At 42.8% G+C, this 14333-nt stretch overlaps 2 protein-coding genes across 2 annotated transcripts in view; one reads left to right on the forward strand and one right to left on the reverse strand.

Annotated features, from left to right (window-relative positions):
• The window catches only part of NMNAT2 (nicotinamide nucleotide adenylyltransferase 2), a 62783-nt gene extending 56715 nt beyond the window's left edge, over positions 1-6068 (forward strand). The window contains exon 11 of the mRNA XM_035123017.3: positions 2307-6068. Within this exon, the coding sequence (XP_034978908.2) occupies positions 2307-2409 (103 nt within the window). The 3' untranslated portion in view covers positions 2410-6068. The remainder of the gene's footprint in view (positions 1-2306) is intronic.
• A 781-nt stretch (positions 6069-6849) lies between these two features.
• The window catches only part of LAMC2 (laminin subunit gamma 2), a 45180-nt gene continuing 37696 nt past the window's right edge, over positions 6850-14333 (reverse strand). The window contains exons 20-23 of the mRNA XM_035123663.3: positions 13385-13584; positions 12182-12340; positions 11978-12077; positions 6850-8493 (exon numbers count right to left, since the gene is read on the reverse strand). Coding sequence (XP_034979554.3) covers positions 8243-8493; positions 11978-12077; positions 12182-12340; positions 13385-13584 — 710 coding nt within the window. The 3' untranslated portion in view covers positions 6850-8242. The remainder of the gene's footprint in view (positions 8494-11977; positions 12078-12181; positions 12341-13384; positions 13585-14333) is intronic.

Consider the following 14333-nt stretch of genomic DNA (forward strand, 5'->3'; position numbering starts at 1 on the left):
CTGCAGGTGTTTGATTGCAGAGCCAACAATGTTTACTAGCAGCTCAGAAAATGGTGGCAAAGGATTGGTTTTCCCTCTTCCTCGCCTCCTCCATCCCTCAACAGGGACTGCAGTCTTTGATGTAAAGTACCCCGTTGACCATTAATGTTCCTGAGCCGTCCATTCCTCCTCTTTCTCAGCTGTTATGTCAGTTGCTAACATGACAATCTATATTCCACACAGAGAGAGGGGTCATTGTGAAGGTTTACCAGGGTTATGTAGTTAAGGTAACCAGAAAATAGAATCTAGACCACATAAGATAAAGATGTAGCTCAATTATATTAGTTACAACGGCAATACAAACGATCCAAGACTACCACACAAATGCCTGCAAGACTTCAATGGTAAAAAAAGGTAAAGGACCCCGGATGGTTAAGTCCAGTCAAAGGCAACTTTGGGGTTGCGGCACTCATCTCGCTTTCAGGCTGAGGGAGCCGGCATTTGTCCACAGACAGCTTTCCGGGTCATGTGGCCAGCAGGACTGAACCGCTTCTGATGCAATGGGACACTGTGATGGAAACCAAAGCGCATGGAAATGCCATTTACCTTCCCACCACAGTGGTACCTATTTAACTACTTGCAGTGGCATGCTTTTGAACTGCTAGGCTGGTAGGAGCTGGGCCAGAGCAATGGGAGCTCACCCCGTCATGGGGATTTGAACCGCCAACCTTCTGATTGGCAAGCCCAAGACCACAGCGCCGCAAGACTTCAACCGCAATAGGGGACATAATTATCAGTCAACAATGGTTTTCTGCACCTGAGCTTTATGCTTTCCTTAAAAGGGGATGACCAATCCTTGAATCTTCAGGTGGAAGTAAGTCTTGAAGTTTTCCCAGTCAGTCCAAGTCAAAGCTTTCACAGTGGAACACCAATGGAATGCCATCTTTTTGTCTGTTGTCCAGGGAGTTCTTCAAAGCAATGGACACATCTGGAGCTAATTGTGCTGGATTTTTGCCTCTCACTTACATTAGTGACCTTGTGGTACCCTTGCATTATTTCTTTAGTTATATGCTATAGAATGTATTTGTAAGCACCTGGGTGATAAGAGTAAAGATCTGGAACAAAGTAACAATCTTTAACTTATTTCTTTAACACACTTCACCATACAACTTGAATACTCCCTATCCCACATTGTATTCTTGACCTTTACCTCATGTATATAGGACTTCATTTTAAGATTTCACCCAGATAATGACAACTCTCTCTTAGTTTAGCTCAAATTCTGACTTGCTGACATGTGATCAAGACATGACCTGCATGTTCCATATTTTTGTTAGCTGCAAGCGGATGTATGGAGCTTCACCCAGATTCAGAGCAAATCACGACAGACCAGTTTGACCAGGCTTACATGACCCTGAGATGTGTCTGTTTCTTTAACCTTCTTCACTTTGCTCTTCTTACAATCCTATCCTCACCCCCTTCTCTAGTTTGCTGCAAACACACAAGAGCTCTGTTTGCTCCAGCAGGCAAAGCTGGAGGGTAGGTGACACTATCCAGGTAGGAGAGGCTGTGGAGCCATGAAGAGAAAAGTCACGCTCTTCAGTTTGCAACCTTAGCTGCCCTAGAATATGCAGCCAAACCAATTAGCAGATTACAGAATTGAAAGTTCTGTTGAGAAATCCACCATGGCATGGTATTTTTTTGCAGAATTCTACAGCCCTTTCAATGGCACGGGCAAATGAAATAATTCATCAGAACTCTAGTGGTAGAATATTATCTGGCTTTTCCTTGTTTATTTCCATGAGTGTCAAAGAAATCTTAGCAGACCCTTTTGTAAACTGTTCTGAGACTTAAGGTTGCATGGTGTTGGGCTGTATGTTTGAATGAAGCTTAACCTTGGAACTGCTGTTTGTATAGACCAGCTCTTATTTGTGTAAAGAAAAGAAAATGGGCCTTGGTGTAAAAAGTCCCCTTTGCTTTTCTGTTCAGTGGAAGACATCTAAGCAGAGGCTTGACAGGCATATGTCAAGAATGCTTTGATGGTGTTTCCTGCTCGGCAGGGGGTTGGACTGGATGGCCCTTGTGGTCTCTTCCAACTCTATGATTCTATGATTCTATCTGTCTGGGGTTAGTTCAAGAGACATCTTGGATATCATAAGCAGGGTGGCTGAGATAAGGAGACAGATCTGCTTTCTCCCCTACCTGTCTCTCCTCCAGTCCTGTTGCCCACATAAGTGGTCCCAGCAGCAAAGTCTGCAAGCAGGTTAGCCTGTGCAGCTGTCCAGCTTCTGAACTGACTGCCTCCTCTGCTTCTGTTTCTCCTACAGACTGGCTCTTCAGCATGGTGATGGTCACGTGGTGGATTACTTGTGTCAGCCAGTCATTGATTACATCCTCAAGAGTCAGCTGTACCTGAATGCCTCTGGCTAAAGCTGCCTCGGAGTTGCAACATGGCAGCCCTATTGCTCCACTCTCCTACGGTTGTTCATCACAATTCTCTCTTTCTCACGCTCTCATTTCTTTCTCATTGCCTCTTGTGTGCATCTGCCTGTTTCACTCCGATGTCCCACCACCACCACCAAATGCCGGGAAGTGCTGCATACAACAACCAACCAAGTGCACACCGTCAAGTAATCTTCCCCCCCTTCTAGTTAGGAGAGAGAATGGAAGAGAGGGTCAGATGCTACGTGCCTAAGGGGGACAGCTTTGGTGTCTACCTTCCCAGCATGCATTATTAGGGGATGGAACATTGCATACCTTGGAAGCCAGGAAAGTCTTTTCATAATACATCAGCTAAATAAATTTCAGTGGGCCTTTTTATTTTTAACTCAGGGTTTTTTTCCCTCCCTCTCTTTTTGGCTTTCTAAAAAAAAAATTGCCGTGATCCATTCAAATTAGAATGTGGTTGGCAGAAGGAGATTCTGACCCACTTGGTACAAAGCCCAGACTTTTTAGGTCAAGCATGGAAGAGTTAGCTTGAAAAAGAAAGAAAAAGAAAAGAAACTGCCCAAATTCTGGATTGTGTTATTTCAAGGAGGGGAATTGCTAGGGAAAGGATGCAAGAATGGCAGGGAGGCAGAATTTTCCTTTGTAAATAGATGCTTGTTTCTAAGGGCAGGGGATTTAAATGGGTTTCCTGTTGTGCTTTAATCCCTTTTTTTCTTAAAAAAAAAAGGAGCACTCCCTAGAGTAGAGTAGTGACACAGAGCACACCTGCCTGGGATGCTACAAGTAAGTAACCCACCTTGCTTGCTCATGGAATGCCTTCAATAATTTGTCCCAGATTGGCTATGTCCTCTTGGTTTAAAGTGTTTAATTTTCTGCAGAAACTCATTTGGCGGTTCATCACTTGTGGTGTCCACTGTACCCTTGCTAGTGTGATTAGTTCAGGCTCGTTCATTCGCAGCTGTTTCTCTCTGTCAACATGCCTGCCTCTTTCAGCCTTGTGGGGCAACTGCAGTGAGTTCCACACTCAGGAAGAGGCGTTCTCTCCCTCACTCAGGCAATGCTCTCCCCTAAACCTCAAGGAAATACCAGCAGCTGCACTAGATTTAGTTCTCCAAACAGGTAGCCAGTTGTGATTGTGTTATAGCTAGTGAGAGGAATTGGTGAATGTGTGTCAGAGAGGAAGAAATGCAATACTGTATGATTCTTCAGAAATACAGTGGTACCTCGGTTTACAAACACAATTGCTTCCGAAAGTCTGTACTTAACCTGAAGCAAACTTTCCCATTGAAAGTAATGGAAAGTGGATTAATTCATTCCAGATGGTCCGTGGAGTACTTAAACTGAAGCATACTTAACCTGAAGCGAACTTTCCCATGGAAAGTAATGGAAAGTGGATTAATCTGTTCCAGATGGGTCCGCGGAGTACTTAAACTGAAAATACTCAAACCGAGGCGTACTTAAACCGAGGTATGATTGTAATGTGTCACAACGAAACCATGACTTGCACTTGTTCACTTGGCCCCACTAAACAGAGTTAGAGGATAAAGAAATGTGTCAAATGTCTGAGAGTTTGTGTGTATTTGCTTGATCTGGAGAAGTACTCGCACGTGTGATCTTCCATCGGCACTCCAGAGTGGTATAGCCTCAGGAAGGCTGTTCCATGTGAGATTTCTACAAGTGTAGATCTGCTATTCTTGGTTGGGGTGAAAGCAATGCATCCTTCATTCTGAGTCCTTCCTTGGCTACATGTTTCTCACTGGACTCATAGGGGACCATCCGCACTGAATACAGGGAGTGTCCTTGGAAAAATCAGTACTTAGAATCTCTGGCTGCTTCCACATTGGTGACCCTGAGTGCTAATGCAAACTACAACCAGAATTGTAATTGTCTTTCCACACTATTGGGGATATTTCACTTTTCTTTTGTTTGTTCTGCTGTACTAGATGAGGAAGAAGGTCCAAATAACATGTGCAGTTATTTGAGAGGGGGGAAATCCAGTTGTTGTTGTTTTAAACAAAGAGTCATTTATTTAGTACTAAGCACGTACTCATTTGAGTGTGATTGTCCATTATTACTAACAAAATGTCAAATAGCCAAGTATTTAATGTTTCCTTTGTATTGAAAGTGTTGAATCAGGGGAAAAACTCATTGTGGTGGTGAATGGAATGGTTTCTGTCTTCTTTTCCTTTAGTAATTTATTGTTAGAGTACTAAAATGTTTTTTTTAATTTAAGCAGTATTTTGCTACCGTACTATTTTAATATTATATATCCAGAAAAGCATTTTAGTGCTATTTTAAATATTGATGAAAAATACTGTCTGATTTATAAAAATGGTGCCCACCACCAAGGTTATCATGAATGATAAATTTGCTTCTTCAATATGGCACTGCCCGCATCAAAACCACATATCTTTTTTTAAAAAAGAGGATAAGAAAACCGCTAAGGGCATCCATGTATGTGAAGATTGCACAACCCTTTTCAAGAAGATAAAACTTTCTGCTATTAGAAAAAAGATGAAAGAAACACTGAGAAAACAAAGAAGCGTTATAAATGGAAGATGTCATGTGGACTCGTAAAATGTGAGTGAATGGGGCGCGGGGATTCCACCCTAAATACCTCCCTCATTTTCTGTTGCACATTCTCAGGCTGCTGCGTTGGGCAACCAGAGAGGATGGTGGCACACAGGGATGGCTCTCTGAGATTTGTGTCGCAAGCTGGCATTGTAGAACCACACCCCAAAGGATTCACTACCCCTTAGACACTCACTGCTGTCACAGGCAGATGTACAGAAGAGACCGTCTCTTTGATGAGAATTTTTCTACTCACAGAAGGCTTAGATATCCTACATGACTCTAGATAAGTAGCTATTGCTGTCCTGTTCCGCATTACCAACTACTATTTCCAAAGCACTCTCTCTTTCACATGCCTCCGTTTTAAGAGCAGCCACAACCTCTTGCTGGAACCCACGATACATCTCAGTGCTAAGCTGCAGAGTGCAAGGCCAAGAATGTATCTGGCAGTGTGTATACCGTATGTCTCTGTGTGAGAGAGTGAAAGGCAGAAATTGTGGCCTTCCAAAAAGTTTTGAAGGACACTTTTGTGGGGAGGATAAAAAAAATGAGGTTAGCGAAGAAAATAGAGGGATGAATTCTCCACACTCTGGAACAAAAGATGGGTTATTTAGGCCACTTTCCAGTTTCATTCAGTTTAGGACAGCATGCCTTAGGAACATAGCATTGTGGTTCAGATGATGTATATAATGTCTTATTTGTCTTATCTTTGCCTTCATGTGCTCAGTTATGCTTATGGTTAGGGGGAGGGGGGAGAGAGAGATGGGCGTAGCATAAATCTGGATGATGTTGATGGGATTACTTTGGAAAGAGTTGGCAAAAGTGTCAGGCTTTGACCCACACATCAAAGGAGTGGGTTTTCATTGCAGGGTGGGGATGGGGGGGGGAGGGAAGGTGACTGTTTTACATTACTTGCAATTTTAAACCGTAAAATTTGCTTTGTTTAAAAAAAAGTTTTAAAAGGAAAAAAAGATTTGAATATGCTAGAGTTAGGTCATTGTTGTTAAAATGGTCATGGCCAAAAACAAAACAAAATGTTTAAAAGGATGTAATAAAAGGAAAATTACACTAATGAAATTTGTGTTGACCTTCACTACTGCTTCCATTTACTAGGTAAATTTCTGTGGTTTGCGGCATAGCAACTAGTTTATGGGATTTTATGGGATTTTATGGGATTTGTTTGCTGGACACAGTTTAACAACCTTATTTTATTTTCACTTAGCAATTATATTAAAATAGAATTCTGCAACGCTTGCTTCATTTGTTGTAGCAAAGGTTGAATGACCCCATTAGATAGATGGCTGGTTAAAATGTTGTTAAAGTAGCTGCACACTGACACAATCTGCTGCTGCCTCTCTCGATGACAAACAGGCTTATCCACAGCACACAATCCCATGTGAAAGGTCTGGTGAACAGGGAAAGGCAGATTAGTCCTAATCCAGAGACGTATCCAGTAAGATTTTCATGTGCACCTGGGTTTTTATTGTACTTTTATTTCTGTAGCACAACAACTCTCCCATGTACGGTAGCATCAGAAGCTGATTTCAAACTCTGGTGGGAGAGCAGTTGCTAGAGCAGGGCCTTCATCTGTTTTGTGGACTGAGCAAAGAAGCAGGCCAGGCTGATGCCACGACTAATCACTAGGTAACAGTGGTAGAACGGTTGAAGGATGTTCACAGAATCAAGGCATTGACCAGGATCCCTCAGTCACTGGGGCATGCTGCAACTGCCTTTATCCAAAGTGAAAGTCGATTTCCCCTCCACTAAAATATTCACACTGTACGGAGGGGGGAGGGGGGAGAGAAGTTTCCAGAATGAGAAACAGAATTAAGGAAATGAACAGCCTTCTCAAACCATGGGATTCATTATTTATTTTGCGCTTTTCACCCAACCACAACAGAATACTTAATATTTAGCACCATTATACCTGTGTATGAAGTACTGTTTGAAGCAAGGGCATAGTTCATGTTTCTTTTTCCTACTACAGCCTTGAACGATAACTTAAAACAGAGTTATAAAATGGAAACCAACAGAATTATCTAGAGGGATTTTGTCTGTCTCCCACAAGAAAGTCTGTCCCTCCTTTGACTGAGATGGTGATTGAAAACAAGAAGCTTAGGCTGCCATCCTAGACCCAGTTACCTGGGGGTAAGTTCTATTGCATTCAATGGGACTTTCTTCTGAGTATATTTAGGCTCGGACTGCTTGGCAATTTTACTAAGCTATAACCTAAGGCCTGGTAGGTGGTTCTCACTATATAGCCACATGAGGTGAACAAAACACTCTTGAGCTGCTTGTAGATAATCTCTCAGAGACACCCCATATTCCTTGTAGAAAATGGGAGGAGAAATGAAGCAAGAACATATTGAACCACCATTGCTGCCACAGACTTCTACAAGTATTTACTTTCTACAAGTAACTCTCAGGTCTTCCCCTGCCTCCCCCCCCCACTCTGAAGGACTCTGGGAACTGTAGTTTGATTAGAGTATTGAGAATATTCTGTTTGGTATCGCTGATTTCCCAGAAATCCTGTGGTGAGGCAATGCTACTGGACCAGTTTTAGGCCTATGCAAGCTTTCAGAGGCCCACATTCATTCCATCCTTGAGGTTAAGAAACATTAGATGCTAAGAAAGATTTTTCAGAAAGATTCTAAGTGGGAGAGTGAGCATTAAGAGTAATTTGTGGTAATAAAAAGGTTTTAATGTAGCATAAGTTAATTTAGCTGGGTTTAGCTTCCATCTTATTACATTAGATCTGGCTGGGAGAAAGGAAGGCTAGGATGGCGGACACTTAGTAGGCAGTTCAGATCCAGCTGCTGGCTCCAAGCTTTGAACTGTGGCCACACACTAACCCAGGGCACATACCTTCTAATATATATTCAGCAATAAACATGTCTCTCAGCACACCGGTTTCTTTAAATTCAGCTGCTTTGTTGTGCAGCCTGCAGGTTTCCCTCTTGCTTCCCAGGAGTGGGACAACTAGGATAAACTTTATGTCTCCGTGCTTGATGCACCAAAGTGGAACAGCCGCAACATAAAACAGAATGATGCACCTGCTCTTCCAGCCTGATGAACGGAACTTTAAAAAGATCTATTCACCAGTCACATGTGGCTTTTTGAGGTCTGAGAGGCTCAGATCTTTTGAAGCACTTAAAACCGTTTGCCTAACTCTGATGCTTTGTGCTTTGTGTATCCAAGATCTGGCAGAGTACACAGAAGTCTTCTGTCCCAGCTTCCAAAGGCTTCAAGGTTTTTCAATGGGTGGTATGTTGTAGCAACTTGGGGGAAGACTATCCCGGATTTCCTCCAGGTTCTTGATATCAGCAAGGATCCCAGTAATGCTCCATCCCAGTGTCTGAATCCGAAGTTTCTGATGCCTGGCTGTTTCCTCGAGTTGCGCCATCAGTTCTTTCAACTGGTTGTTTCTTGTTCTGACTTTACTTAGGTTCGTTTCAAGCATGATCACACCTTGCTCATCCACAAACTCAGGTTGGTCTATACGAGGAGGTAAAATAAAAGGAGAACTCAATAGCAAAACCTTCTGAGGAAGCATCCCTCAATCTAGTTGGTTGCTGAAGGAGCTGTCCCATAATCCACAAACCCAAGACTTTATAATAGTGTTGCCTAAACTTCTGATAGCTAAGGCCCACTTTTATCTGAATTAAATTTAGAGGCAGGTTCACTCTACCTTCAAAACACTGACTTTTAGAGGCTGAAGGCAGCAGGTACCTCCTACACCTTCAGAGGACTCTGTGTGAGAAACTGTTCAGAGTATGACCCCTGATTGGAAGAAGGCACATCCAGAGCAATGATTCCTGCAGGGATGCAATAGACAGTTTCCTCTGAAGGTAGGTGATCGAACCAACAGGTAATGCAGAGATGCTGTGTAAGTTTCCAGAGAATGACAGGGAAGGGGCAAAACCAGGCAGAGACACTGCAAGTAGCCAATTTAGGGATCAGAGAAGCATTCACTTAATTCCAGCTTCATTCACAAATCCCAGTTTGACACAATCAGTTACAGTAATTAAGCCTATTGTCCATTGATAAAACTGCCATTGGAATGTTATTTATTCACTTACGGATCCTGGATTCTAGAAGGAGAAGTGGTCAATAACCCTGGATTCTGCTACCCCTTGAAAACTGACTCTAAATTAGAAGATCTTAGAAAGGCTTTCATTAAGGTAAGTTTCCAAACAATGTTCTTCACTGTACGTGGGAAATTTTTAATTATACTAAGCAATCTGTGATTGTGCATTTGTGGATAGATTTTGAATTGTAGACCATTATTTGTTTAATCAACCCAAAACAGTCTTCATATAGTAAATAAATATGCAACCATAGACAACGAACAATGTTGTCATCAAATTGTGAGAAATTCATAACCCATACCATCTCTCTGTTTGCAGTTGCAGCCAAGAAAACCCAATCAAAGCTTCTCCAAAAGGCTTAAATCTATTGTGATGGCAATCACGTAGCATGAGCGGCAAAATTTATGATAGGAATTTCCCTATCAGTCACCCAAGCTATTTATAAATCTAGTCTATGAGCTACCCTGTAATGTTTAATTCGGTAAATTTATGCTCATAAAATTTCTAACAGACTGCAATTTGTGATGACTAACTTTGTTTAAAAAACTTGATACAATCTTATTTATTTAGTGACATTTGCATCCCACTCTGTTCCTTACTTGCTGGTAACAGTGCAGTAGCTTTACAGAAATATACAAGCTAAATGATGCTAAGCAACTTCTCCACAAGTGCCTGCATTTTCCACATAGGTAATAGATTTCTCCTGTACAAGTGCAACACTAATCTCCAGCCATCTATCCACATTTGTCCTACTCACAGAAGCCCCCAAGCTGTGTGGCACCTCTATGCAATTTGAGAACGTTATGACTCCACCTACTAGACGTGCTTGTCCCATTTTACATCCACAGCCTGGATGGGATATCTTAATTTGGCACACATGCGCAGAGTCCAGTGCACACACTGCCAGTGTTACATGGCAGTTCCTTCCCCCTGCCATGCACATTGGGCCTGCAGACATTGAGCTCTGCATACAAAGCCTTTCAAAAGGCTCTGCGTGTGATACCTGGGTGTCAGAAAGGACAGGCATGCATAACTCCTCCCATGCAAACTCATATATACCTTAGGGGACTGTGTGAACTACTTTGTCATGGTCTGGTTAAGGACTTTGCATGAACCTGCACCCTCAAAAGATTGCAATTTATCACACAACAGTATTCAGTCCTGCACCTTCATGAACTGGTCCTGGTGAATGTAATGTGTTAGGACTTCAGATCCAAAAACTTTTCATTTCTAACATCGGTAACAAGTTAAAACCACAAAATGCTTTGACACTGTGCAAAATGCTGCACATGTTGAAGAGCAGCTGGTATGTGGAAAAATATAAGGCCACTCCTAGGGCTCAGAAATATGTTACTACAGCAAACGTATGTTTGCAATCCCACATTTGCCAAGATAATGTGAATGTGGAGTGGGTAGTGGGATTTGCAGGGGAGGATCAACAGGGATTAAGCACTCCAATCTCCTGCTTGCCTATTCTCCCCACATACAGCCTGGCCTCTCATTAGTGTTAGACAACAACCACTGGGATACGGTAGGGACTCTCTCATGATGTGTAGTTCATAGATCACATGGTTTAATCATACAAGGGGATTAGAAAGCTAGCAGTTAAATTTTATGTCTTAATTTGAACCCATAATGTTTTGTCCAGTTGTGTTTTAGACTTCTTCAACCTATGAAGAATGGGATAGTAGCAGCCTCTGGATTTCCCTCTGCAACAGAGGGGGCACCTGTGCAGGATACTACAGGGATTTTCATTGTGGGGCAATTGCACGTGGGGCCTCAATGTAAGCTAATCCTTAAGTACAGTGGAGCCTTGGTTCTCAAACTTAATCTGTTCTGGCAAGTCCATTCGACTCCCGAAACCGTTTGAAAACCAAGGCGCGGTTTCCAATTGGCTGTAGGAGCTTCCTGCACCTAAGCAAAAGCAGCGTTGAGTTCCAAAAAACGTCCACAAACTGGAACACTTACTTCTGGGTTTGCGGCTTCTGGGAGCCAATTTGTTTGACAACTAAGCTGTTCAAGAACCAATGTACCACTATACTATATATTTCAATCAATCAATCTCATATGATTAAGCTATCAATAGAGTAAATATTTTTAGTCAACTACCTTTCACCAATAAATTGATTAATTTTGTGTATCATCAGAACTTCAGCAGAGATATTGAAGAAAGTGTGACATAGCATACGAATGCCACCTTTATTTCTTTTTTATCTCTTCTCAAGATTAGAACCAAAATAGCCTCCAAAAGTGAACAAGCAGGAATAGGAATAAATTTATTGGCCAAGTACCAACATACTTGGAAATTTGCTTCGGCTACATTGCAATGTAAACGTACCTTATACAAACACTGTTCCACTCACAACACAATAGCACAGAAAAGGAACCCCACCCATAACTGGCCTCCCCTTCCGCTACACAACTATGAATTTAACAATTTGATGGCACAAGGGAAAAAACTGTTCCTGTGCCTAACTGTTTTTTTGTATAGAGTCCTGTAGCGATGTCAAGATGGAAGTAAATCAACAGATGATGACTGGGATGCAAAGGACACGTCTGCCCTTAATGGTCTCTCTCTCTCTCTCATAATAATTTTTATTTGATTTTAAAAGCGTAAAGTTATAACAAGACCAAGTACATATACACCTTTAGAGATTCATCTGAATCTCCAGACTTCCCACCATCCCCTCCATGGGTCTTATTGTTAACGTTTTCAGCTGCATATTATCTCATGATCTGTATTTTGAATCTCTCCACATTGTCCATTCAGCTGCACCAACAAGCATTTGCTCTCACCTATTCTAACCGGTTTCTGCTTATTTCTTTCAACTCTACGATTCTATGCTGGAATAATGTTTCCAGACTTAATAGGAAATAGAACTGCTTCTTACCCATCATGCGCAAAACATCATCTAAGGCACTGATGACTTCTCGGACTGTGCTCCCAGCATCATTGGCATCTGCCCAGGCTCCCTGTGACGCCTGACCAACCTGAAGAAGCGGCAACAATCAAATGCATTATTAGCAGGCTTTCCTCCCTCAGCAGGTTCCTTTAAAACCCCTTTTAATAAAAAGGCAAAAAGCTGCAAACTCACTTCCTGAGCTCTGGTTGTATCCATGCCAACCTCCAACTCCTTCCTTTGTAACTCGCTCTCCACACGTCTAGCCTCATCCCGCAAAGAAATGATTCCTTTCTCCAGGACTAATACTCCATCTGCTGTCCTGTTTGCTTCCATGGCCAACCTTCCGATCTCCTGCAAAACAAAGTCAGCCAACAGCACAATTACAAGGTCAGAATCAATGGCAATTAAAAGAAAACTAAGACAGGAGTTATGGGCAGATGAAGGAAAAGCCTTGGTGGCTGGATTGTGCAGAAACAATGAGCAACTGCATGAGGTAAATGGTAAAAAGTCACAGGTATCTGTGTATACAGTCTGTGTACTTGGGGAATGAGGGGCATGTCATGTATGATCACATTTCATTACATTCTAGTGCAGGTGTAGCCACATGGCTCCTTCCAGGTGTTGGACTATAGTACCCATCAGCTCCAGCTAGCTTGGTCAGGGGTGATAGGATTTGCAGCCCAAAAACATATAGAAAGCAGCACAGTGGCTAACCCTGTTGTAGTCTGTGTAATGTTTTACTTCTCTGTAAATTGTATTGAGACATATTGAGTAGTAGTAACAACAACAACAATAAAAATAATAATGCTACAGAGTATAAGGGTCAAGCTCCTGCAAACCACCTCTAGCTGGGCCAAGTCCAGAAGTCCTCTGCCAGCAACTTACTAGCTGGTCTCAGTCAAACTCCACCCCCATCATACTAACTTACCTCACAGGGATGTTGTAAGAATTACTGCATAACAGTGTATAGATGTAGCAATTTGAATTCTCCAAGTGCTGTGGAAATGCCATATGGTGTACAGCTAGGGTTGCCATATTTCAAACAGTGAAAATCCAGACAGAAAAATTGTTGAGCTATTTTTATGGGAAATCGGCTACCATATGCCCGAATTTTCCCAGACATTTTTCTGATTTCCATAAGGACACTGCTGCTGACTGCAGTATTTCATATATGTCCGGGAGACTCCAGACATATGGCAACCCTATGTACAGCTTATCTCCCTGCATTTTGGTTTACGTAGTTTTGAATAACAATATGTTATCCTACCTGAGCCTCCAGCAAACGTTGGATACAAGTCTGAATGAACAGTTCCAAGCCAGACTGCTGCCAGCCAGGCATCCTTGACCCCACCCCTATTTCCTCCAGCACTAACATACTTTCAGTCCCCCCTATACCTGCTCAATGTTCCCCGCAATCTCCTTTGCTTCCCCGGCCATTCTCAGGGCTGCCTCTGCTTCTGTAGTCGCAGTGCCCAGGGCTGCTTCTGCGATGCTTGTCTTTTCACTGGCTCTGGTGACCATGTTGCTGATGAATGGGAGCCTTTGCATGGCATCTTCAGCTTCTTTTCGCTTGTTCCCTACTTGAAGATCGAACCCTGCAAGCAGAAAGGGTGGGAGGGAACCCAACTGAATAAGGAGCCATATTAGTGCAGAGAGGAGAAGCCTGAGCCAAAAGTAATGAGCTGGGTACTGACCAGCTTCCGACAGCTTATGGTTAAAGTACCAGGTAGAGAATTAGGGAGGAAGAACAGGGCAAGACAGAGAACATGGAGTTTTTTCAAGCAGAGGCTGGGCAGCCAACTCTGGGGGGTGCTTTAGCTCTGAAATTCCTGCATCAAATTTGGGATTAGACTATGTAGCCAATGAGACCCTCTTCCTCTATGATTTAATGCAGGTGACCCTCTAATAAAAGGGAAAGGGACCCCTGATCATTAGGTCCAGTCGTGACCGACTGGGGTTGCGGCGCTCATCTCGCGTTATTGGCCGAGGGAGCTGGCGTACAGCTTCCAGGTCATGTGGCCAGCATGACAAAGCTGCTTCTGGCGAACCAGAGCAGCGCACAGAAACGCTGTGAGTACTTGCACTTTGACGTGCTTTTGAACTGCTAGGTTGGCAGGAGCTGGGACCGAGCAACGGGAGCTCACCCCGTCACAGGGATTCGAACCGCCAACCTTCTGATTGGCAAGCCCTAGGCTCTGTGGTTTAACCCACAGCGCCACCCATGTCCCAACCCTCTAATAGGGATGGGAAAATTTGTCAATGTTAGTTTCTTATTTTTCCAATCTTAAGCTCAGCTCTCCACATTTCCACAGCAATTTGAAAATCCTTGTGAACATTTATCAGC

The sequence above is a fragment of the Zootoca vivipara genome, chromosome 7, assembly GCF_965207765.1.
Source record: "Zootoca vivipara chromosome 7, rZooViv2.hap1.1, whole genome shotgun sequence".
Lineage (NCBI taxonomy): Eukaryota > Metazoa > Chordata > Lepidosauria > Squamata > Lacertidae > Zootoca > Zootoca vivipara.